We start from the raw sequence: 23,099 nt of genomic DNA, 5'->3' as shown, positions 1-23,099 counted from the left end.
GCCACGTCTCACTGTTTGGAACTGCACCCCAAATACAGTTTATTTGTACTTCCCATGGGGACCCCAAGTTCTTTTCTAAGTTGTCAATATAGACTATCAGGGCCTCCAACGCTGTCTGGTAAGTTCTACCTCCGTAAAGGATAGAGCTGTGAAATTGGTTGGAGCCATGATCTCGACAAAATATCTTCAGGACATTAGAAGTCCACTCCATTGTTCATGCCAGTTGTTGACACCACATTCTGCGGCTCCCTTGGATAATAAAGCAGTCCATGCCCGCATGCAGCAGGACCCGAACAACATCCAGCTTTAGGCTGATAAGTAGCAAGTAATATTTGCACCACACAAGTGACAGACAATGACCATCTCCAACAGTTTATAACCACTTCCCCATAACATTCAATGGGATTCCCCATTGCTAAATCCCCCACCATCAATACTGGAGGTCTCCATTGACAAGAAACTCACTGGACCAGCCACAAACATACCTTGGCTATAAGAGCAGGTCAAAGGCTGCGTATTCTGAGGCAAGTGTCTCAGCTCCCAACTATCCAAAGCCTTACCACAACCTACAAGGTACAAGGCACAAGTCAGGAGTGTGATAAAATACTCTCCAATTGCCTGGATGTGTACTGTCTACAGAATGCAGTGCAGTAACTCGTCAAGCATTTCTTCAAATGCACCACTCAAACCCACAACCTCTACCAACTAGAAGGACAAGGGCAGCAGATGCATGGGAACACCACCACCTCCAAGTCACACACCATCCTGACATGGAAACCTATCGCCGTTCCTTCATTGTTGCTGGGTCAACTTCCTGGAACTCCCTCCCTACCAGCGGTTCAAGAAGGCGGCTCACCACCACTTTCTTGAATGCAGTTCGGGATGGGCAATAATTGCTGGTCTTGCCAGCGACGTCCATATCCCAAGAATAAATTTTTAAAAATGAAGATAGCTGTGGTGGTTGAGGCCATTCATTGCGGACTCAGGACATCCTGCAGCAAATCCTCAGCCCAATTACCTTCAGCTGCTTCATCAATCACCACCTTTCCACCAGTTCAGAAGTAGTTCTTTTTTCTTATAGTCCCAGTCTGTTCAGCTCCATTCGCAACTCCTTTGATAAATCATAAAAAAACTTGCAGCACAGGAGGCCATTTGGCCCATCGTACCTGTGACGGCGAATTGAAAGAGCTATTCAGTTAGTTCCTGTCTCCTGTTCTTTCTCCATGTCCCTGCAGCTTTTTACTTTTCAAGTATATATCCAATTCTCTTGTGAAACTTACTATTGAATCTACTCCTTCCCTGCAAAATCTACTGACTGCAAAAACTTCTATAGATATGTGAAGAGAAGAAGATTAGTTAAAACAAACATAGGTCCCTTGCAGTCAGAATCAGGTGAATTTATAATGGGGAACAAAGAAATGGCAGACCAATTGAACAAATACTTGGTTCTGTCTTCACGAAGGAAGACACAAATAACCTTCCGGAAGTACTCGGGGGCCGAGGGTCTAGCGAGAAGGAGGAATTGATGGGATTGAAGACCAATAAATCCCCGGGGCCTGATAGTCTGCATCCCAGAGTACTTAAGGAAGTGGCCCTAGAAATAGTGGATGCATTGGTGACCATTTTCCAACAGTCTATCGACTCTGGATCAGTTCCTATGGACTGGAGGGCAGCTAATGTAACACCACTTTTTAAAAAAAGGAGGGAGAGAGAAAGCGGGTAATTAGCCTGGCATCAGTGGTGGGGAAAATGTTGGAATCAATGATTAAGGATGAAATAGCAGCGCATTTGGAAAGCAGTGACAGGATCGGTCCAAGTCAGCATGGATTTATGAAGGGGTTGACAAATGCTTGACAAATCTTCTGGAATTTTTTGAGGATGTAACTAGCAGAGTGGACAAGGGAGAACCAGTGGATGTGGTGTATTTGGACTTTCAAAAGGCTTTTGACAAGGTCCCACACAAGAGATTGGTGTGCAAAATCAAAGCACATGGCATTGGGGTAATATACTGATGTGGACAGAGAACTGGTTGGCAGACAGGAAGCAGAGAGTTGGGATAAACGGGTCCTTTTCAGAATGGCAGGCAGTGACTAGTGGAGTGCCGCAGGGCTCAGTGCTGGGACCCCAGCTCTTTACAATATACATCAATGATTTAGATGAAGGAATTGAATGTAATATCTCCAAGTTTGCAGATGACACTAAACTGGGTGGCGGTGTGAGCTGTGAGGGGGACGCTAGGAGGCTGCAGAGTGACTTGGACAGGTTAGGTGAGTGGACAAATGCATGGCAGTTGCAATATAATGTGGATAACTGTGAGGTTATCCACTTTGGGGACAAAAACGCAAAGACAGAATATTATCTGAATGGTGGCAGGTTAGAAAAAGGGGAGGTGCAACGAGACCTGGGTGTCATGATTCATCAGTCATTGAAAGTTGGCTTACAGGTACAGCAGGCGGTGAAGAAGACAAATGGTATGTTGGCCTTCATAGCTAGGGGATTTGAGTCTAGGAGCAGGGAGGTCTTACTGCAGTTGTACAGGGCCTTGGTGAGGCCTCACCTGGAATATTGTGTTCAGTTTTGGTCTCCTAATCTGAGGAAGGACGTTCTTGCTATTGAGGGAGTGCAGCGAAGGTTCGCCAGACTGATTCCCGGGATGGCAGGACTGACATATGAGGAGAGACTGGATCAACTGGGCTTTTATACATTGGAGTTTAGAAGGATGAGAGGGGATCTCATCGAAACATATAAGATTCTGACGGGATGGGACAGGTTAAATGTGGGTAGATTGTTCCCGATGTTGGGGAAGTCCAGAACCAGGAGACACAGTCTTAGGATAAGGGGTAGGCCATTAAGGACCGAGATGAGGAGAAACTCCTTCACTCAGAGAGTTGTTAACCTGTGGAATTCCCTGCCGCAGAGAGTTGTTGATTCCAGTTCATTGGATATATTCAAGAGGGAGTTAGATTTGGCCCTTATGGCTAAGGGGATCAAGGGGTATGGAGAGAAAGCAGGAAAGGGGTACTGAGGAATGATCAGCCATGATCTTATTGAATGGTGGTGCAGGCTCGAAGGGCCGAATGGCCTATTCCTGCACCTATTTTCTATGTTTCCCCCACCCCCAGCCTTTCAGGTAGTGCATGAAGCAGTCCATGGGTAACATCCAGTCCTGGGTTGATATGTGGAAAATAACAGTTACTCCACGTAAGTGTCAAGTAATGACCATCTCGAACAAGAGAAAGTAGAGCCAAATTCTCAATGTCAAAGGCATCACCATCGGCAAGTCACCACCATCCAGTTCTGGGGGGGGGCTGGTGGGGGAGTCACCATTGACTAGAAACAAAGTGGAATGGTCAACTATGTAAATACAAAAGGAGGGCAAATACACAGTACTCTGTACCAAGTATCTGACCACCTGGCTGCTCATTACAAATGGAACTGAACTTCTGACCTTGTGATGGAGAGCAAGTCATTGATGAAGCAACTGGAGGTGGTTGGGCCTAGGACACTGTCCTGAGGAACTCCTGTAGCGATGTCCTGGGACTGAACCTTAAACAACCGCATCCATCTTTCAAGTGTTTTCCGGCTGCTGTCTTGATGTCAAGGGCAGTCACTCACGCCTCGCCTCACCTCACCTCTGGAATTCAGCTCTTTTGTCCATGTTTGGACCAAGGCTGTAATGAGGTCTGGAGCCAAATGGTCCTGATGGAACCCAAACTGAACATCGGTGAGGAGGTTATTGGTGAGTAAGTGCCACTTGATAGCACTGTCGACCACTCCTTCCATCACTTGGTTGGTGATTGAGAGTAGGCTGATAGGGCGATAATTGGCATGGTCAGATTTATCATAAAACCATACAGGAGCAAAGGGAGGCCATTGGGTCAATCATGCCTGCCGGCTCTCAGAGCAAGCTACTAATTAGAATCCTAGAATGGTGCAGGACAGAAGGAGGCCCATTGTGCTCGTGTCGGCTTTTTGAAAGAGCTATCCCATTCGACCCACTCCCCCTCCTCTTTCCCCATAGCCCTGCAAAATTTTCCACTGCAGGTATTTATCCAATTCCCCATTGAAAGTTATTGGATCTGCTTCTACCACTCTTTCAGGCAGTGCATTCCAGATCACAGCAACTCGCTGCATACATTTTTTCCCCCACATTTACTTTTGCCAATTACCTTAAATCCGTGTCCTGTTTACTGACACTTCTGCCACTGGAAGCAGTTTATCCCATTTTTTCTATCAAAACCCTTCATAACTTTCAACACCTCTATCAAATCTCCCATTAACCTTCTCCGCTCTAAGGAGCACAACCCCAGCTTCTCTTGTCTCTCTATATAACTGAAGTCCCCCTTCCCTGGTACCAGTCTAGTAAGTCTCTTTTGCACCCTCTCCAAGGCATTGACATCCTTCCTAAAGTGTGGTGCCCAGAACAGAAACATAGAAATTTACAGCGCAGAAGGAGGCGATTTCAGCCCATCGTGTCCGCACCGGCCGACACAGCCGCATGGCCCTTGGTCAACAGCCCTAAAAGTTACATATAAACCTATGAACAATGACGGAAAGGCAAAGAGCACCCAGCCCAACCAGTCCGCCTCACACAATTGCGACACCCCTTATACTGAAAACATTCTACACTCCACCCCAACCGGAGCCATGTGATCTCCTGGGAGAGGCAAAAACCAGATAAAAACCCAGGGAGAAAAAGTCTGGGAAAATTCCTCTCCGAACCATCCAGGTGATCGACACTAGTCCAGGAGATCACTCTGGCTGTATTCTATTCCCTGCAGTACTTACCATTATATCTGCGCCATCCAACAAAGGTCATCCAGTCTAATCCCAATTACCAGCTCTAGGTCTATAACCCTGCAGGTTCCGGCACTTTAAGTGCCCATCCAAGTGAGGGTTTCTGCATCCACCACTCTTCCAGGCAGTGAGTTCCAGATCCCCACAACCCTCTGCGTAAAGAAGCCCCCCCTCAAATCCCCTCGAAACCTTCAACCAACCACCTTAAAACTATGCCCCCTTGTAATAGACCCCTCCACCAATGGAAATAGGCCCTTACTATCCACTATGTTCAGGCCCCTCAATATTTTGTACACCTCAATGAGGTCTCCTCTCAACCTTCTCTGTTCCAAGGAGAACAAACCCATCCTAGCCAATCTGTCCTCATAATTAAGATTCTCCATTCCAGGCAGCATCCTAGTAAATCTTCTCTGCACCCTCTCGAGTGCAATCACATCCTTCCTATAATATGGTGACCAGAACTGCACGCAGTACTCCAGCTGTGGCCTAACCAAAGTATTATACAATTTAAGCATAACTTCCCTGCTCTTATATTCTATGCCTAGGCAAATAAAGGTAAGCATTCCGTATGCCGCCTTAACCACTTTATCCACCTGGCCTGCTACTTTCAGGGATCTGTGGACAAGCACACAAGGTCCCTACCGCTTAATGTGTCTACCCTTTCCTTATTAGCCCTCCCAAAGTGCATCACCTCACACTTCTCTGAATTAAATTTCATTTGCCACTGCTCTGCCCACCTGACCAGTAGATTGATATCCTCCTGCAGCCCATGACTTTCCTCTTCATTATCAACCACACAGCCAATTTTAGTGTTGTCTGCAAACTTCTTAATCATACTCCCTATATTCAAATCTAAATTGTTGATATAGACCACAAAAAAGCAAGGAACCCAGTCCTGAGCCCTGCGGAACCCAACTGGAAACATCCATCAATCATTACCCTTTGCTTCCGACCTCCAAGCCAATTTGGATCCAACGTGCCACTTTGCCCTGTATCCCATGGGCTTTAACCTTCATGACCAGTCTACCATGTGGGACCTTATTAAAAGCCTTGCTACAGTCCATACATACTACATCGTACGCACTGCCCTCATCGACCGTCTTAGTTACCTCCTCAAAAATTCAATTAGTCAAACATGATCTTCCCTTAACAAATCCGTGCTGACTGTCCCTAATTAATCCTTGCCTTTCCAAATGCAGATTTATCCTGTCTTTCAGGATTTTTTTCAATAATTTTCCCACCACTGAGGTTAGGCTGACATTTACTCAGCCTATTCCTTCTTAAACAAGGGTACTACATTAGCAGTCCTCCAATCCTCCGGCACTGTACCCAGATCCCAAGAGGACTGGAAAATGATGGTCAAGGTCTCTGCTATTTCTTCCTTTACTTCGCTCAACAGCCTGGGATGCATTTTATCCGGGACTGAGGACTTACCTACTTTCAAAGCTGCTAATAATTCCTCTCTCTCTATATTTATTTCATCCAGAATATCACACTCCTCCTCGATAGCAGTATCTGCATTACCTCTTTCCTTTGTGAAAACAGATGCAAAGTATTCGTTAAGAACCTTACCAACATCTTCCGCCTCCAAACAAAGATTTCCCTCATGGTCTCTAATAGGCCCTACCCTTTCTTTAGTTACCCTCTTACTCTTAATATATTTATAGAACATCTTGGGGTTTTCCTTAACTTTACTAGCCAAGAATTTCTCATGCTCTCTCTTAACATTCCTAATATCCTTTTTAATTTTGCCATTGGTATATGACATAAGCTTCCCTTTTTTCTTTATCCTCCCCTGTAAGTCCCTAGACATCCAGGGGGTTCTAGAAATAATATTAATGAGAGGGCGAATTTGGTTGGGGGGGGGGGGGGGTTGGATGGTTGGACGGTGGGGGCTTGGACGGTGGGGGGGGGGGGGGGGGGGGGGCGGTTGGACGGTGGTGGGGGGGTGGATTGGATGGTGGTGGGGGGGTGGGTTGGACGGTGGAGGGGGGGTGGGTTGGACGGTGGTGGGGGGGGAGGGGGGGGGGGGTTGGACGGGGGGGGTGGGAGGTGGGTTGGACGGGGGGGTGGTTTGGATGGTGGAGGGGGGTAGTTTGGATGGTGGGGGGGGGAGGAGGGTGTTGGACAGTGGGGGGCCCATAATCTGAGGGTGAAAACAAGACCATTGGAGATTTTAAAAATACATAAAGACAAACCTTTCATTTTCCTTTGACACCAGGCACTGCTGGACAGTGTGGAGGAGTTCCATGAGCGTGGTAAGGAGGCTTTGTCTGACGAAATTCCTGATTCAACCAAGTTGCAACTTTTGCTGGAACTGGGCTCTGGGTTGGATGTCGAGTTGCAGGAACTGCCCAAACTGAAGCAGCATCTCCAACAGGCTCGCTGGCTCGATGAGGTTCACCTCACCCTCTCGGATCCTGACAGAGTCACCCTGGATGCCATGAAGAAACTCATTGACTCTGGCATTGGTCTGGCACCACATCCTGCAGTGGAGAAAGCAATGGCCGATTTACAGGAGCTCTTGACTGTGTCAGAACGCTGGGAAGAGAAGGCCAAGGCTTGTCTACAAGCCAGGTATGAGAAACAAGACTGCAGACAATTAATACTTTCAAACACGGTACAAAGCTGTCTGTGTTCAAAGGCAGTTCCTAATGGAAATGTTTGGGAATATTGTGTAAACTTTGACTGCTGGTGACATCATTTGACAATCTAGCTTGTGAGAGTCCAATGCTTTTTGAAGCAATTTGGATGAATGGCTGTATCGGTGCCTGATAATCCTTTGCTATTCTGTGATGGGCGGGTTTGGGGTTATGGGGGGAGGGGGGGTGGAGGCTTTGGGGTTGTGGGGGAGGGCGGAGTTTAGGGTTGTGTGGGGGGGGTGCGGTTGTGTGGGGGGGGGTGGGGTTGTGTGTGTGTGGGGGGGGTGGGGTTGTGTGTGTGGGGGGGTGGGGTTGTATGTGTGTGTGGGGGGTGGGTGGGGTTGTGTGTGTGGGGGGGGGTGGGGTTGTATGTGTGTGTGGGGGGGTGTGGGGTTGTATGTGTGTGTGGGGGGTGGGTGGGGTTGTGTGTGTGGGGGGGGTGGGGTTGTGTGTGTGTGGGGGTGGGGTGTGTGGGGGTGGGGTGTGTGGGGGGGGGGAGTGGGGTTGTGTGTGTGGGGGGGGTGGGGTTGTGTGTGTGGTGAAGGGTGGGGTTGTGTGTGTGGGGTGGGGTTGTGTGTGTGGGTGGGGTGGGGTTGTGTGTGTGTGGGGGGGTGGGGTGTGTGGGGGGGTGGGGTGTGTGGGGGGGGAGTGGGGTTGTGTGTGTGGGGTGGGGTTGTGTGTGTGGGTGGTGTGGGGTTGTGTGTGTGGGTGGGGTGGGGTTGTGTGTGTGTGTGGGGGGGTGGAGTTGTGTGTCTGTGGGGTGAGGGGGGTTGTGTGTATGGGGGGGGTGGAGTTGTGTGTGTGTGGGGGGTGGGGTTGTGTGTGTGTGGTGGGGGTGGGGTTGTGTGTGTGTGGGGGGTGGGGTTGTGTGTGTGGATGGGGTGGGGTTGTGTGTGTGTGGGGGGGTGGGGTTGTGTGTCTGTGGGGTGAGGGGGGTTGTGTGTATGGGGGGGGTGGAGTTGTGTGTGTGTGTGGGGGGTGGGGTTGTGTGTGTGTGGTGGGGGTGGGGTTGTGTGTGTGTGGTGGGGGAGGGGGGGTTGTGGGGGGGGGGGTGGGGTTGTGTGTGTGTGGTGGGGGGGGTGGGGTTGTGGGGGTGGGGGTGGGTGGGTTGTATGTGTGTGGGGGGGGGTTGTATGTGTGAGTGGGGACGGTGGGGTTGTATGTGTGTGGGGGGGGTGGGGTTGTATGTGTGTGGGGGGGTGGGGTTGTGTGTGTGGGGGGGGGTGGTTGGGGTTGTGGGGGGAGTGGGCTGGGGATGTGGGGGTGGTTGGGGGTTTAAGGCGGTGGGGTTGTGGGGGGGTTTGGGGTTGTGTGGTGTGGGCTTTGGGGCCAGTCGGGGAGGGGGTTGTGAGGGGGGGGAGGTGGTTGGGGTTGGGGTGGGGGTGTCGGGTTTGGGGGATGGGGTTGTGTGTCTGTGGGGGGGGGGGTGGGGTTGTGTGTATGGGGGGGTGGGGTTGTGTGTATGGGGGGGTGGAGTTGTGTGTGGGGGGGGTGGAGTTGTGTGTGGGGGTGGTGGGGTTGTGTGTGGGGGTGGTGGGGTTGTGTGTGTGTGTGGTGGGGTTGTGTGTGTGTGGGGGGGGTGGGGTTGTGTGTGTGTGTGGTGGGGTTGTGTGTGTGGTGGGGGTGGGGTTGTGTGTGTGTGGGGGGGGTGGGGTTGTGTGTGTGGGGGGGGTAGGGTTGTGTGTGTGGGGGTGGGTGGGTTGTATGTGTGTGGGGTGTGTGGGGTTGTATGTGTGTGTGGTGGGGGGGGGGTGGGGTTGTGTGTATGGGGGGGTGGGGTTGTGTGTATGGGGGGGTGGAGTTGTGTGTGGGGGTGGTGGGGTTGTGGTTGGTGGGTTTCTGAGGGGAGTGGGCTGGGGATGTGGGGATGGTTGGGGGTTTGGGGCGGGGGGGTTTGGGGTTGTGTGGTGTGTGCTTTGGGGCTGTGGGGCCAGTCGGGGAGGGGTTTGTGAGGGGATGGGGTTGTGGGGGACGGGTTGTGGGGGGGGAGGTGGTTGGGGTGGGGGTGTCGGATTTGGGGTTGTGGACGGGGGTGGGGTGGGTAGGGTTTGGGTTTAGGGTTTGTGTTTAAGGATGAATTGGTCTTAGTCTGTGCTGACAGTGGCCCTGTTTTTTTTTTGCAGGCCAAGGCATTGTATGGCGACTCTGGATTGTATTGTAAATGAGTCAAAGAATATTCCTGCATACTTGCCGAATGTGCTGGTTCTTAAGGAAGCTCTGCAGAAAGCAAAAGACTGGACAGCCAAAGTGGAAGCTATTCAGGCAGGTTTGAGGCATTTGAACTGTCCTGTAAGTAGTAGAAAGTGATCGTTTTGAGTCTACAAGCTTTCACAACATTTGTAAAGATTGGCCCACTCCCTGATTCCATGACCAGGAATGCAGATAGTGGACCTGGTCCCCAGCCATTTTTCTCGTTATCTGTAGCTGAGCTGCTCATTAAGCTCAGTGACTCTGATTTTAATTTGCGCTCCCCCCCCCGCCCCCCTTGAAACAGACTTGTTCTCCACTCGCAATTAATGTGTTCATGCTGGTTGGCCATAGGCATGAGCGTACAATTGGCTTATGCATCAAGCTCTCACTGCACAGGTTACATAGGTCAAATACACTATTATTGCAAGTTGAAGAACTACCAGAGCGTATGAAATATTATGAACCTAAGTGTGCGCTGATATATTAAGCCCAATATCCCACCAGTGTGAGTCGTCCCCTATGCTGCCAATTTCAATATCTGATCTCGAGTTGTCTTGCTCCAAAACATAAAAATGCTTTAGGGAGGACTTCAGTCGCGTCATGAGCGCACTAAAGCCCTCAGACAACAGCAGAATTTTGAGCAGCTCATACTTAAGTATCTCATTAACTGTCCGTTTCACTTGAGCAAAGGTTTTGATATTGAGTAAAAGGTGTTGGTTGATAGTTGTGGGTCGATGTGGTGTGAAGCAGGAACTGGGGCTACTAATGGGACAGGTCCTGTTAGACCTGGAAAGCATGGTTGTTGCGGTCGTAGTGACACAGGAGGCACCTCATACTGGATTTGTACTGCCTCTGTTACGTGCAAAACACAATTATTACCATCTGTTAAATTCAGTCTTACAATCATTTCAAGCGACACTACAGTTTAACATCTAATCAACAAGACATGGACTTCAAAGATACACCAGATCTCTTCTCGTATCTTGTGGCTAATTCTTTGTAAATTTATATGTCCCTCACCTTCAGTTGGCCCAATTCAAATCCCATGTAACTCTCCACATCAACTTCAGTTTAATTTCCTCTAACAGGTACAAGCATGTTTAACTCTATCCTGATTGTTTCATTAATTAGATAGTTTTGCAATGGAGTATGTGTCAGTGCTTTAAAAGTTGTCTCACTCTCCTGAACCACATTAACCATTTCATGTTGTGATGTTGTTAAGTAACTGAACATGTCTGAGACCTGTTCTGCAGTGTCAATTCACCTTGTATTTCCGAATGGTAATTGCTTCATATGTAACCAAGCACACTTGCCGATCTCATGCCACACGTGCCATCCAATATGAGCTATTTTCGGATTTACAGGTGATCGTATCAAAAGATTGTAGTCGTCTGCAGATCTTTGCTCATCTCCCGCTGTATGGTCCCGATGTGTTGCGTAGAGACCAGGAAATCAATGCAGTTTTCTTAAAAGGGTCATAGGCAAGGACAGAAATGCCTCCAAGAGAAAGCTATCAATTTTCTATTCGTAACTACACTTTCCTGACTTTCACTAGAATGAAAATTCCCATTTGATATTTTACTATTTCTATCAGCAATGTAGTGCATTGTAAATGGAGCAGGCCATTAATTACCATTCTGTATCATTCATCAGCCCTGGAGGAACTTTACAGTCCAATACAATATTTAAGATGGAAAACATAGATCAAATGTTCCCTCTTGGTCCAAGTTATTAACATATTTTTAGAAATTCTTTATAACCTGCAAGGTTGTGCCCGAGTTCATTTATCAGTTCGACCATATCCCAAATTCGAACAGTAGTATTGTTAGACTGACCGGTTTCGTCAATCTTCAATTTTATTTCCCAACAAACTTTTTCTTCCAGAAACTATCTAGACTGTACTCAACCAGTTTCTTTTAATGAATATTTGATTATCCCTTTAAACTTTAGTTAACTTTTCCATTATTGAGTGCTTGAAACCGCAATTAGTTCACAGGATAACTTCCATAGAACAAAAGAAAGCAGAAATTCCTTTGTGGTTCTGCTTAAGAGTCCAAGGGGATAATTTGTCATAATATTCCTTTTATTCGTTCTGGGATGTGGGCATCGCTGGCAAGGCCAGCATTTATTGGCCATCCCTAATTACTCCCGAGAAGGTGGTGGTGAGCCGCCGCCTTGAACCGCTGCAGTCCATGTGGTGAAGGTGCTCCCACAGTGCTGCTAGGGAGGGAGTTCCAGGGTTTTGACCCAGCGACGATGTATTTCCAAGTCAGGATGGTGTGTAACGTGGAGGTGGTGGTGTTCCCATGCGCCTGCTACCCTTGTCCTCGGTGGTAGAGGTTGCAATTTTGGGCGGTGCTGTGAAGATGTTGTGGTGAGTTGCTGCAGTGCATCTTCTCGTTGGTAGGTACACACTGCAGCCAGAGTGGAGGGAGTGAATGTTGAAGGTGGTGGATGGGGTGCCAATCAAGCGGCTGTTTTGTCCTGGATGGTGTCAAGCTTCTGGAGTGTTGTTGGAGCTGCACTCATCCAGGCAAATGGAGAGTATTCCATCACACTCCTGACTTGTGCCTTGTAGATGGTGGAAAGGCTTTGGGGAGTCAGGACACGAGATACTTTTGCAGAATGCCCAGCTTCTGCCCTGCTCTTGTTGCCACAGTATTTGCGGCTGGTCCAGTTACGTTTCTGGTCAGGATGTTGATGGGGGATTCGGCGATGGTAATGTCGTTGAATATCAAGGGGAGGTGGTCAGACTCTTGCTTGTTGGAGGTAGTCATTGCCTGGCACTTGTGTGGCACGAATGTTACTTGCCACTTGCCAGCCCAAGCCTGAATGTCATCCAGGTCTTGCAGCATGTGGGCATGGAGTGCTTCATTTTCTGAGGAGTTGCGAATGGAACTGAACACTGCAGTCATCAGTGAACATCCCCACTTCTGACCTTATGATGGAGGGAAGGTCATTGTTGAAGCAGCTGAAGATGGTTGGGCCTCGGACACTGTCCTGAGGATCTCCTACAGCAATGTCCTGGGGCTGAAATGATTGACCTCCAACCACCACAACCATCTTCCTTTGTGCTGGGTATGCCTTCAGCCAGTGGAGAGTTTTCCCCCTGATTCCCATTGACTTCAGTTTTACTCGGGTTCCTTGATACCACATTTAGTCAAATGCTGCCTTGATGTCGAGGGCAGTTACTCTCACCTCACCTCTGGAATTCAGCTCTTTTGTCCATGTTTGGACCGAGACTGTAATGACGTCAGGAGCCAAGTGGTCCTGGCGGAACCCAAACTGAGCATCGGTGAGCAGGTTATTGGTGAGTAAGTGCCATTTGATAGCACTGTTGATCACACCTTCCATCACTTTGCTGATGATTGAGTGTAGACTGATGGGTCGGTAATTGGCCGGATTGGATTTGTCCTGCTTTTTGTGAACAGGACATACCTGGGCAGTTTTCCACATTGTCGGATAGATGCCAGTGTTGTACCTGTACTGGAACAGCTTGGCTAGAGGCACGGCTAGTTCTGGAGCACATGTCTTCACGACAGCCGGGATGTTGTCGGGGCCCATAGCCTTTGCTGTATCCAGTGCGCTCAGCTGCTCCTTTATATCACGTGGAGTGAATCGAATTGGCTGAAAACTGACTTCTGTGATGGTGGGGACCTCAGGAGGAGGCCAATATGGATCACCCACTCGGCACTTCTGGCTGAAGATGGTTGTAAACGTTGTCACTGTGGGGAAATAGTCACTTAAAATTAAAAACTTGAATGAAATTTAGATATTGGACATTATTAAATTTAACAATACAAGTTTTGGCACTTGAACCAAAAAAAAACAGCTGGCAGCAGAAAGGGTTAACTGCTTTGCAGGTTCATAAGAAGGCTGAGCAGATATTGTCAGACGCACAAATTTGTGTCACTTTACGTAAATCTTTTATTGAAACTTTCCTGCTCAAAAACTTTTTTTAAAATGTGAGAATCTCTTGTACAGAACCAGAAACTGCCACATAATTTAAAATAATCAGAATTTCACTCATCGCAATGTAAATCGGGTTTTTACAATTTAATAGTTTAGTTAACCTCAATTGTTCCAATTTAATTCAGACCAATTTCTTATTACCTAAACACAATACAGAAAAGATAAAATACAACAAAATAGCGCAGTGAGTTACATCATATTATCTTTGTTCTCTCTACGATGCCTTTCCAAATGACTAACAATACTGAATATAACTGGAGAAGAATGAGTACTGACATTTAAACAACAATCATGGACGGAGAAAGAGGGAGGAGCTTCCCTCGGCTTGTACTGTAAAACATTCATACATGCTTTGTAAAAAGACAATAACATGCACACTGAAAACAAGCAAGCCCATCCATCAGCAGAAAGACCTGATGTTCCCTATTCTCCTTTATTCCATCATAACTATTTTACCCTTTTTTCCATCAGCCAATTCTCAATTTCTGAGGTTTTCTACTGAATCCCAATGTGTACTGATCACCAGGAATCTGGGCGAGTAGGGTGTGTGTGTCTCCCGAACCGCCAGGGCACATGTGGGGGTGACTGAGTTCAGTTTGTGAGAGTCAATAGTCATCCGGTTTTCTAACCGGCCGAACTGGGAGGTTGGCCGTGATCGTGCGTTTGCGAACAATACCCTGCTTTAACAATGACTCGATGGTGGCTTGAATATAGGGGATACTCTCGACTGAGTAAGAATCCTGCTCTATGGGAGCATGTAACAGTCGGTTAATTTCTTTGGGTCCGGTCATGTTTCTGCAATCATGTTTCTGCAATCATGTTTGAGTTGTGAATGCAGCCGGCACCATTCAAAGCACATGGTATTGGGGTTAATATACTGACGTGGATAGAGAACTGTTGGTAGACAGGAAGCAGAGAGTTGGGATAAACTGGTCCTTTTCAGAATGGCAGGCAGTGACTAGTGGAGTGCCGCAGGGCTCAGTGCTGGGACCCCAGCTCTTTACAATATACATCAATGATTTGGATGAAGGAATTGAGTGTAATATCTCCAAGTTTGCAGATGCCACTAAACTGGGTGGCGGTGTGAGCTGTGAGGGGGACGCTAAGCTGGGTGGCGGTGTGAGCTGTGAGGAGGACGCTAAGCTGGGTGGCGGTGTGAGCTGTGAGGAGGACGCTAAGAGGCTGCAGAGTGACTTGGACAGGTTAGATGAGTGGGCAAATGCATGGCAGTATAATGTGGATAAATGTGAGGTTATCCACTTTGGGGGCAAAAACACGAAGACAGAATATTATCTGAATGGCGGCAGATTAGGAAAAGGGGATGTGCAACGAGACCTGGGTGTCATGGTTCATTAGTCATTGAAAGTTGGCATACAGGTACAGCAGGCTGTAAAGAAGGCAAATGGTATGTTGGCCTTCATAGCTAGGGGATTTGAGTATAGGAGCAGGGAGGTCTTACTGCAGTTGTACAGGACCTTAGTGAGGCCTCACCTGGAATATTGTGTTCAGTTTTGGTCTCCTAATCTGAGGAAGGACGTTCTTGCTATTGAGGGAGTGCAGCGAAGGTTCGCCAGACTGATTCCCGGGATGGCTGGACTGACATCTGAGGAGAGACTGGATCAACTGAGCCTTTGTACACTGGAGTTTAGAAGGATGAGAGGGGATCTCATAGAAACATACAAGATTGTGACGGGACTGGACAGGTTAGATGCAGGTAGATTGTTCCCGATGTTGGGGAAGTCCAGAATCAGGGAACACAGTCTTAGGATAAGGGGTAGGCCATTTAGGACTGAGATGAGGAGAAACTTCTTCACTCAGAGAGTTGTTAACCTGTGGAATTCCCTGCCGCAGAGAGTTGTTGATGCCAGTTCATTGGATATATTCAAGAAGGAGTTAGATGTGGCCCTTACAGCTAAGGGGTCAAGGGGTATGGAGAGAAAGCAGGAAAGGGGTACTGAGGGAATGATTAGCCATGATCTTATTGAATGGTGGTGCAGGCTCGAATGTTCTAGGATCTCCTGTGGCTCTGGGTCATCAGAGGTGGCTGGCCTGTACTCCGATTTTTAAAACATCGTTAACACCAGAATGCGTGCTAGACACCGTAGAGGGTCTGTTTTTAAGATTCCATCAGATACCATTGTTGGCATAATCAGTCACTGCTCGATAACCTTTGAACACATCACTGCAATAGTCCCTGCTCATTATGCATGGTCCTATAGATGGGAGTCAGGTCCGTGACTCGAACCCAGTCTGTCGAGCTCCCAGGGAAGTGATCCTTGTATAGTTATCTGGGTTGAATTGTCAAAGCCCGATTAAAATTTAAGGCACGCCCTTTGTCGGGTGAGGGTGGGGATCGTGAACGATGGTGGTGGAGTCGACTAACATTAATTGTTGATGGCCTCCAGGATCAACAGTACAGACTACTGGTCTCTTACTATTATATATGCAAACCTGTAAATACATTCTTAACCACCAGAGGACTCATCCCCTGGAGTCCCAAGGGATCCCCAATCCCTTGGGAGTACCTGTACATAAGGAGGCCTCTCAGGCTGGAGAGGCACTCTCGAGACCTGTAATAAAGGACTACGGTCTCACCTTACTTTGAGCTCACAGTATCTGGTCAGACTCTTTATTCAATACATATCACTTACCACCATGGTATCGGAGAGGGGAAGTTACCTCTCCCTGAGAGACCTGCAGGAGTCACAGGAGAGATGGCGGTGGAGCCATTGGCTCGGGTTGCTGATGCATCGCGGCATCGAGCCTCGCAAGCAATGGCTATAATAGCTGCCTCCATTCTCTCCAGCCGCTGCTTGACCAAGTCGGGGCCTGTCTGTCTCGGAGGAGTGCGGCATTGACCTTCATAGTGGCCTAGGCGAATTCAGAGATAGCAGCGCACCCTTCTCTGGCCCAGAGTCTTTAGATGTCCCTGACCTCTGGCCAGGTAGTGGACCCACGACAGCTGCTGCTTTAACTATCGTGGCTGCTCTCGGGATATTGGCACAGGTCTGCTCCCAAGCAATCCCGGAATGGGTGCGTATTTGTCTTTAGACAGTGCGTTATGGACCAATCACTGGAGGCCGTTCAAAAAGAGGATTTTGAACCCTGGGGAGTTAAGGTAGTCCCCTGGTCCATATTCCCTTGTGAGCTGGACGATGCCATGGAGTTTATGCGCGAAGGCATTCGGGCTTTTGGTAGGGCCCTGCTTGGTATTAGTTAGGAGCTGGTGGAAGTCGATGCCCTCCTTCCCTAGGGTTTAAACATAGGTCCATCTTATTATTCTACATCACACCCTCACCCAGAATTTCCTGATCCATCTCTTGTTTTAATTCTGAGGAATACGCAGCCAGGAAGACCTGTTTAAGGTCGTCCCCTTCTAGTTCCGGATGAGTGACCTTAAAAATCCTCCACCAAACGGGCTGGTGTTCACCGTCCTCAGGTCATCCTTTTAATGTCCTGACGTCAACCGCGGTAAGGGCCCTATGATGATGATTTCTATCTCGTTGCTCGAGTAGGGTTAGTCGCTGCCTGGTTCTTGGTCAGTCTGCTGCTTAGGCTGACGTGCTGCATTGACTCGGGTGACCCCACACTCTGGTATTGTCTCACTTGCCTTGCCATCCTTGCATGGTGAAGGCGGAGCAGTGGGGGTGGGGTCCTCAACAATATTGTCCCAACAAGGGCTGGGATATCTCCAATTGATTTTGGAGACAACCTAACCTACCTGTCGCAGATGCACCTGTCCATGACAGTATTGGTAGCAGCGACCACCGCACAGACATTAACAGATCTATCAGCTCAAAACTGGGCATCCATGAGGCGCTGTGTGACCATTAAACAACTGACGGGAGGAGGAGGCTCCATGAATATCCTCATCCTCAATGATGGAGCCCAGCACGAAAAGATGTATTCCACCACAATCTGTAACCTCATGGCCTGGCATATCCCTCACTCTACCATTACCATCAAGCCAGGGGACCAACCCGGGTTCAATGAGGACTGTAGAGAGCATGCCAGGAGCAGCACCAGGCGTACCTAAAAATGAGGTGCCAACCTGGGCAAGCTGCAACACAGAACTACATGCATGCTAAACAGCAGAAGCAGCATGCTATAGACAGGGCTAAGCAATCCCACAATCAGCAGAGCAGATCCAAGTTCTGCAGTCCTGCCACATCCAGTCGTGAATGGTGGTGGACCATTAAACAACTGACGGGAGGAGGAGGCTCCATGAATATCCTCATCCTCAATGATGAAGCCCAGCACGAAAAGATGTTTTCAACCATCTTCAGCCAGAAGTGCTGGATGATCCATATCGGCCTCCTCCTGAGGTCCCCACCATCACAGAAGCCAGTCTTCAGCCAATTCGATTCACTCCACGTGATATCCAGAAACGGCTGAGCGCACTGGATACAGCAAAGGCTATGAGCCCCGACAACATCCCGGCTGTTGTGCTGAAGACTTGTGTTCCAGAACTAGCCGCGCCTCTAGCCAAGCTGTTCCAGTACAGGTACAACACTGGCTTCTACCCGACAATGTGGAAAACTGCCCAGGTATGTCCTTTCACAAAAAGCAGGACAAATCCAATCCGATTAATTATCGCCCTCATCAGTCTACTCTCAATCATCAGCAATGTGATGGACGGTGTCGTTGACAGTGCTATCAAGCGGCACTTACTCACCAATAACCTGCTCACCGATGCCCAGTTTGGGTTCCGCCAGGACCACTCTGCTCCAGACCTCATTACAGCCTTGGTCCAAACATGGACAAAGAGCTGAATTCCAGAAGTGAGATGGGAGTGACTTCCCTCGACATCAAGGTAGCATTTGACCTTGTGTGGCATCAAGGAGCTCGAGTAAAATTGAAGTCAATGGGAATCGGGGAAAACTCTCCACTGGCTGGAGTCATATCTAGCACAAAGGAAGATGGTTGTGGTGGTTGGAGGTCAATCATCCCAGCCCCAGGACATCGCTGCAGGAGTCCCTCAGGGCAGTGTCCTAGGCCCAACCATCTTCAGCTGCTTCATCAATGACCTTGCCTCCATCCTAAGGTCAGAGTGGGGATGTTCGCTGTTGACTGCACAGTGTTCAGTTCTATTCTCAACTAATGAAGCAGTCCATGACCGCATGCAGCAAGACCTGGATGGCTTGGGCTGATAAGTGGCAAGTAACATGCACGCCTCCTTAAGTGTCTGGTAGTGACTATCTTCAAGAAGTGTGAGTCGAACCACTGCCCCTTGAGAGGACAATGTGAGTTGCAATGGATTTTGAAATCCCCAAAGGTAAGGTGTTGCTCAATTCAGAGCCTAACGGAGGATATTTCGGTGAGATACTTGGGGTGGAGCTGGGTGGGTATGGGGTGGATTTTAAAGGAGAGACTTAAGTAACAGGCAAGGCATCGCCACCGTTGAGCCAAATTTCCGTTGAAGTTATGATGTCAAGGTAATTGTCCATAATAAGGTAGTTGATGGCAAGGGTTTTGTTCACTCTTGAAAAGACATTCTTGGAGGCGGTGGGGGGGGGAGGGACAGCGAGCGAGTGGTGATGATTGATCCATCGGCAAAGTCCACGGCAGCAGTGGTGGATGGGTTGGCGAGATTAACCCCCAGTGGCCAGGCTGGGCAGGAGGATTGGTGAGAGAGGGGGATGGGGCAGTTGGGGTGCTGTTTATATGGCCACAGTGATGAGTGCCTTGGTGGGCCTTTCAGAGAAGGCCGTGTCAGGCGCAGAGGAAAGCCGTGAGTTTATTCAAGGGGCTTGAAGTTTTAGAGCATGGCAGTAGAGTAGGATGGCAGAAGATTAGTAATGGATTTGTTGGGGCACAGTACCTGAGAGGAGAAAGGAAAGGTCTGAGGGGGGCTTCAGGTTGGGGCAGCAGCTAAAATGCTCACCGAAGAGACACTGAAGGAAGTCAGGTTCCATATTCTTGGCAAAGATTAGCAGAGAGGTGTCCTTGTTGTAAACAGGGGGAAGATGGTGGGCCTCTCAGGGTGCGTGCGATGTGCGACATTTGCCTTTTGACAGATTGCAGGCACCCCCGGGAGATGGGCCTTTGTGGGCCAGAGATTTGGGCTATTTGCTCAGCAAATGTCCTTCACACTCTTCCGCCTGGTAAATGCAGGTGTATACCCTACTGTTACCAGCATAAGCGTTTTAAAAGATAGAAAAATCAAATGTTCTCACTAATTTTTATATTAAAAGCCCTGTCCATTGAGGCTAGTTTATTTTGATCCCTATTAAAACATTTTTTTTTAATTCAACATTTTTTTTGTCGAAAACATTTAATTTAATTAAATTTCAATTAATTTTAAATGAGTTTTTAAAATTTGTGTTTTTCCTGTCTTTCTGGGGGTTATTCTCATTGATAGTCAGCGGAGCTCCCATTATTATCAATGAGAATACTCCATGTTGATTGGTGGTCCAGGCCCATGTGACCCCAGGTTGCACTTGCGTTCCTGGGATGTGTGGGCCCGCACGCTGGCCTGTGAAAGGAGGCCTCGGACCGCAAGTCTACGTTCCTCCGGGACCACCAGGTACTTCCGGCAAAAACATTTTGGTTGGAAGCATCCGCCCGCAGGAAGCCTCCGATCGCAATTTTTGGGGGATATGAGAGTGTCCGAAGTTGAAGTGTGAGATGCTGTGCAGTGTATGTACCTGTGCAAATGTTGGTGAGAAGGACGCATGATGTGAGCTGTTGTATTATGCTCGGCCACGAGCTTCTGTACTCCAGCTCTAACAGACTCCTTCAAGCCCCTTGTATTTTTAGATACTATGTTCTTTTTGTGTGGTAGAATGCTTGTGTGTCAGTAATAAGAAAGGGAGCAAGAGATGAGCAAGTCTGTTTTTTAAGCCTTGAGTAAGACAGCTATTTCTCCTGCTAGTCCTGAATGGATGTCCAAGGTGGTCTACTCAAAAAAAAAAAAAAGTGATTTTTGGGCACATCTTCAGTTCTGGTTGCTTCTTTACAGTCTTTGCTCTCTTGTCCTGCAAGGAGAAAACAGTATTTCGAAATGTCGCTTCACTGTGATGTTTTTGATGTGTCTAGAAGGGATCTTACAATGCATACCTGGACCAGTTGGAAAGTCTATTAGCAAGAGGACGTCCTATCCCAGTACGGCTTGATCCACTTCCACAAGTGGAATCCCAAGTAACAGCTGCTCGAGCCTGGAGAGAGCGTACTGCCAGAACCTTCCTGAAGAAGAACTCTACCTACACACTGTTACAGGTAAGGCTTTGGAAAACCAGCTTCATCTACTCCATTACACCGAGGGACTGGTGATGTCAAACTGTTTTTTAAAAGTCTGCAGATAGAAAGAGGAAAGGAAGACTTAGGTGTTTTGTAACAACAGCTTGCGTTTAGATTGTGCCTTTAACATAGCCAAAGTCCCCATGTGCTTCTTCGAATTGGAGGGGGAATGAGAGAGGGGTGGAATGGCACTCCGTAAGCTACAATCAGAAGATTGGACGGTGCCAGCTCAGTCATAGGGTAGAGAACTTTGGGGAGGTCGGGTGGGCCAAGAAGACGGAAGTCACACAAGAATTCGTAAATAAGGCTGACTATTTTGAAACCTGTTTGCTGAGGGACAGTGAGTCTGGGTTGCGGGGAACTAAGGTGTTGGGTGAGCAGCAATCATATATGTTGAATGTGTACAGTGGAATTCTGGTTCATTTGGAGGTTAGAAGGCTATGAGAAGAGCATTGGAGAAGTTGAGCTTTACAGATGGTGAATGTGGGTGGTAATGGGATGCGATGGGGACCACGATGAACAATACGAAAGGTGGAAACAGATATGACTAGGCCATATTTCAAGTTTAGTTTTGATGAGGTTTCATGCTGTTGGGCTCAACCCAAATGAGCAACTAGTATGGGGATAGAGTTGTGACGAAGGGTCATCGACCCGAAATGTTAACTCTCTCTCCACAGATGCTGCCTGACTACCTGAGATTTCCAGCATTTTCTGTTTTTTCTGGAGATAGAGTTGTAGGCTTGGATGTGGCGTTCCAGTCAGCTGAACGGACTAGCTTTGGTTTTGCTGACGCGAGAGAAAGTTCTGGCTCATCCAGAACTTTATATCGATCAAGGAATGAGACCGGCCAGCACTGAGGTGTGGCTGGTGTGAATTAATGAGTCCACGCGTTTGCCATAGTTGGAAGAATTGATGTGCGTGGTGAGGTGAAAGCAGACAGGGTGGCCAAGATGTCAGAAATTAGGGCTCAGTGGGAAATGAGGTTGAACATTTGCACCCTGCAAGGGCGAAGTAAGGAGAATGGAGGGAATTTCAGTGAGAAGGTTGCTATGGGACTTTAAAGGCCAGTGGATAATTGAAGAACTAATGAGAGCTGTTCCAAGAAGCTCCTGAAAAAATTGAGGTGTGATGAATTCAAGCCGCTGTGAATGCAGGGAATAAGAAGATCAGATCGTGTACCAATCTGAAACAACACTGAGGAAAAATTTAGAGAATCAGCAATACCAATAAGAACATAAGAACATAAGAATTAGGAACAGGAGTAGGTCATCTAGCCCCTCGAGCCTGCTCCGCCATTCAATAAGATCATGGCTGATCTGGTCGTGGACTCAGCTCCACTTACCCGCCCTCTCCCCGTAACCCTTAATTCCCTTATTGGTTAAAAATCCATCTATCTTTGACTTGAAAACATTCAATGAGCTAGCCTCAACTGCTTCCTTGGGCAGAGAATTCCACAGATTCACAACCCTCTGGGAGAAGAAATTCTTTCTCAACTCGGTTTTAAATTGGCTCCTCCGTATTTTGAGGCTGTGCCCCCTAGCTCTAGTCTCCCCGACCAATGGAAACAACCTCTCTGCCTCTATCTTGTCTATCCCTTTCATGATTTTAAATGATGAGAGATGAGATAGTTTATGACAGAAGAGATTGGATGCTTGGAGTTGGAGAAAGATTGCTAAACAAAACATGAGCTTTTCTTCTATCTTGTCGAGAAGAGCCTTTGCGAATATGGGAGCATTTTTCAAATCTTGGCCAAACTGGGACTTGGAATTAAGAATTGTTGAAGGGAAAAGAAACATTTGGCACCAGAAGAAACTGCGATTCTTCCTTGCAGGTTTAGAAACGAGACCGCTGAGTTCAAATCCCCAGTGGCCATGCTGAAGCTGGAACTTGTCCTGATTGGGCCAGACTTCTGATCAGTGGGATATCCGAGACACACAACTTGCTGATCTCTGATGCTACAGAAGTAAACTGAGAGGGATGAGAAGAGGTCTTCAGCCTCGATGAGGGAGATTTCATGGGGAACTTTACAAGAATTTATAGCTACACCAGTTTTGTAAGGTTAAAATAGCCACTGTGACTGCATTCTGGGGCAGACTTTCTGTCCATGATTTGGGATTGAACAGTTTTGATTAATTGTGAAGGTACTTTTTTTTACTTTCAAGTGAGTTTGGACATCTAAGTGAAGACTAGGGCAAGGATGGATACTCGTTCAGCAGCTCCACTGATTGCTGTCGTTAGTTCTGATACAAAGCCATTTTG

General features: G+C 48.0%; 1 protein-coding gene across 2 annotated transcripts in view; it reads left to right on the top strand.

Moving 5' to 3' along the window:
• The window catches only part of kdm5a (lysine demethylase 5A), a 316,406-nt gene that overhangs the window by 160,870 nt on the left and 132,437 nt on the right, over nucleotides 1-23,099 (top strand). For both annotated transcript variants that reach the window (XM_070900728.1, XM_070900727.1), the window contains exons 19-21: nucleotides 7,019-7,374; nucleotides 9,563-9,701; nucleotides 20,640-20,819. In XM_070900728.1, the coding sequence (XP_070756829.1) occupies nucleotides 7,019-7,374; nucleotides 9,563-9,701; nucleotides 20,640-20,819 (675 nt within the window). The remainder of the gene's footprint in view (nucleotides 1-7,018; nucleotides 7,375-9,562; nucleotides 9,702-20,639; nucleotides 20,820-23,099) is intronic.

This window comes from Pristiophorus japonicus, chromosome 15 (assembly GCF_044704955.1).
Source record: "Pristiophorus japonicus isolate sPriJap1 chromosome 15, sPriJap1.hap1, whole genome shotgun sequence".
Classification (NCBI taxonomy): Eukaryota; Metazoa; Chordata; class Chondrichthyes; family Pristiophoridae; genus Pristiophorus; species Pristiophorus japonicus.
This window is presented reverse-complemented; position numbering and strand designations above follow the sequence as displayed.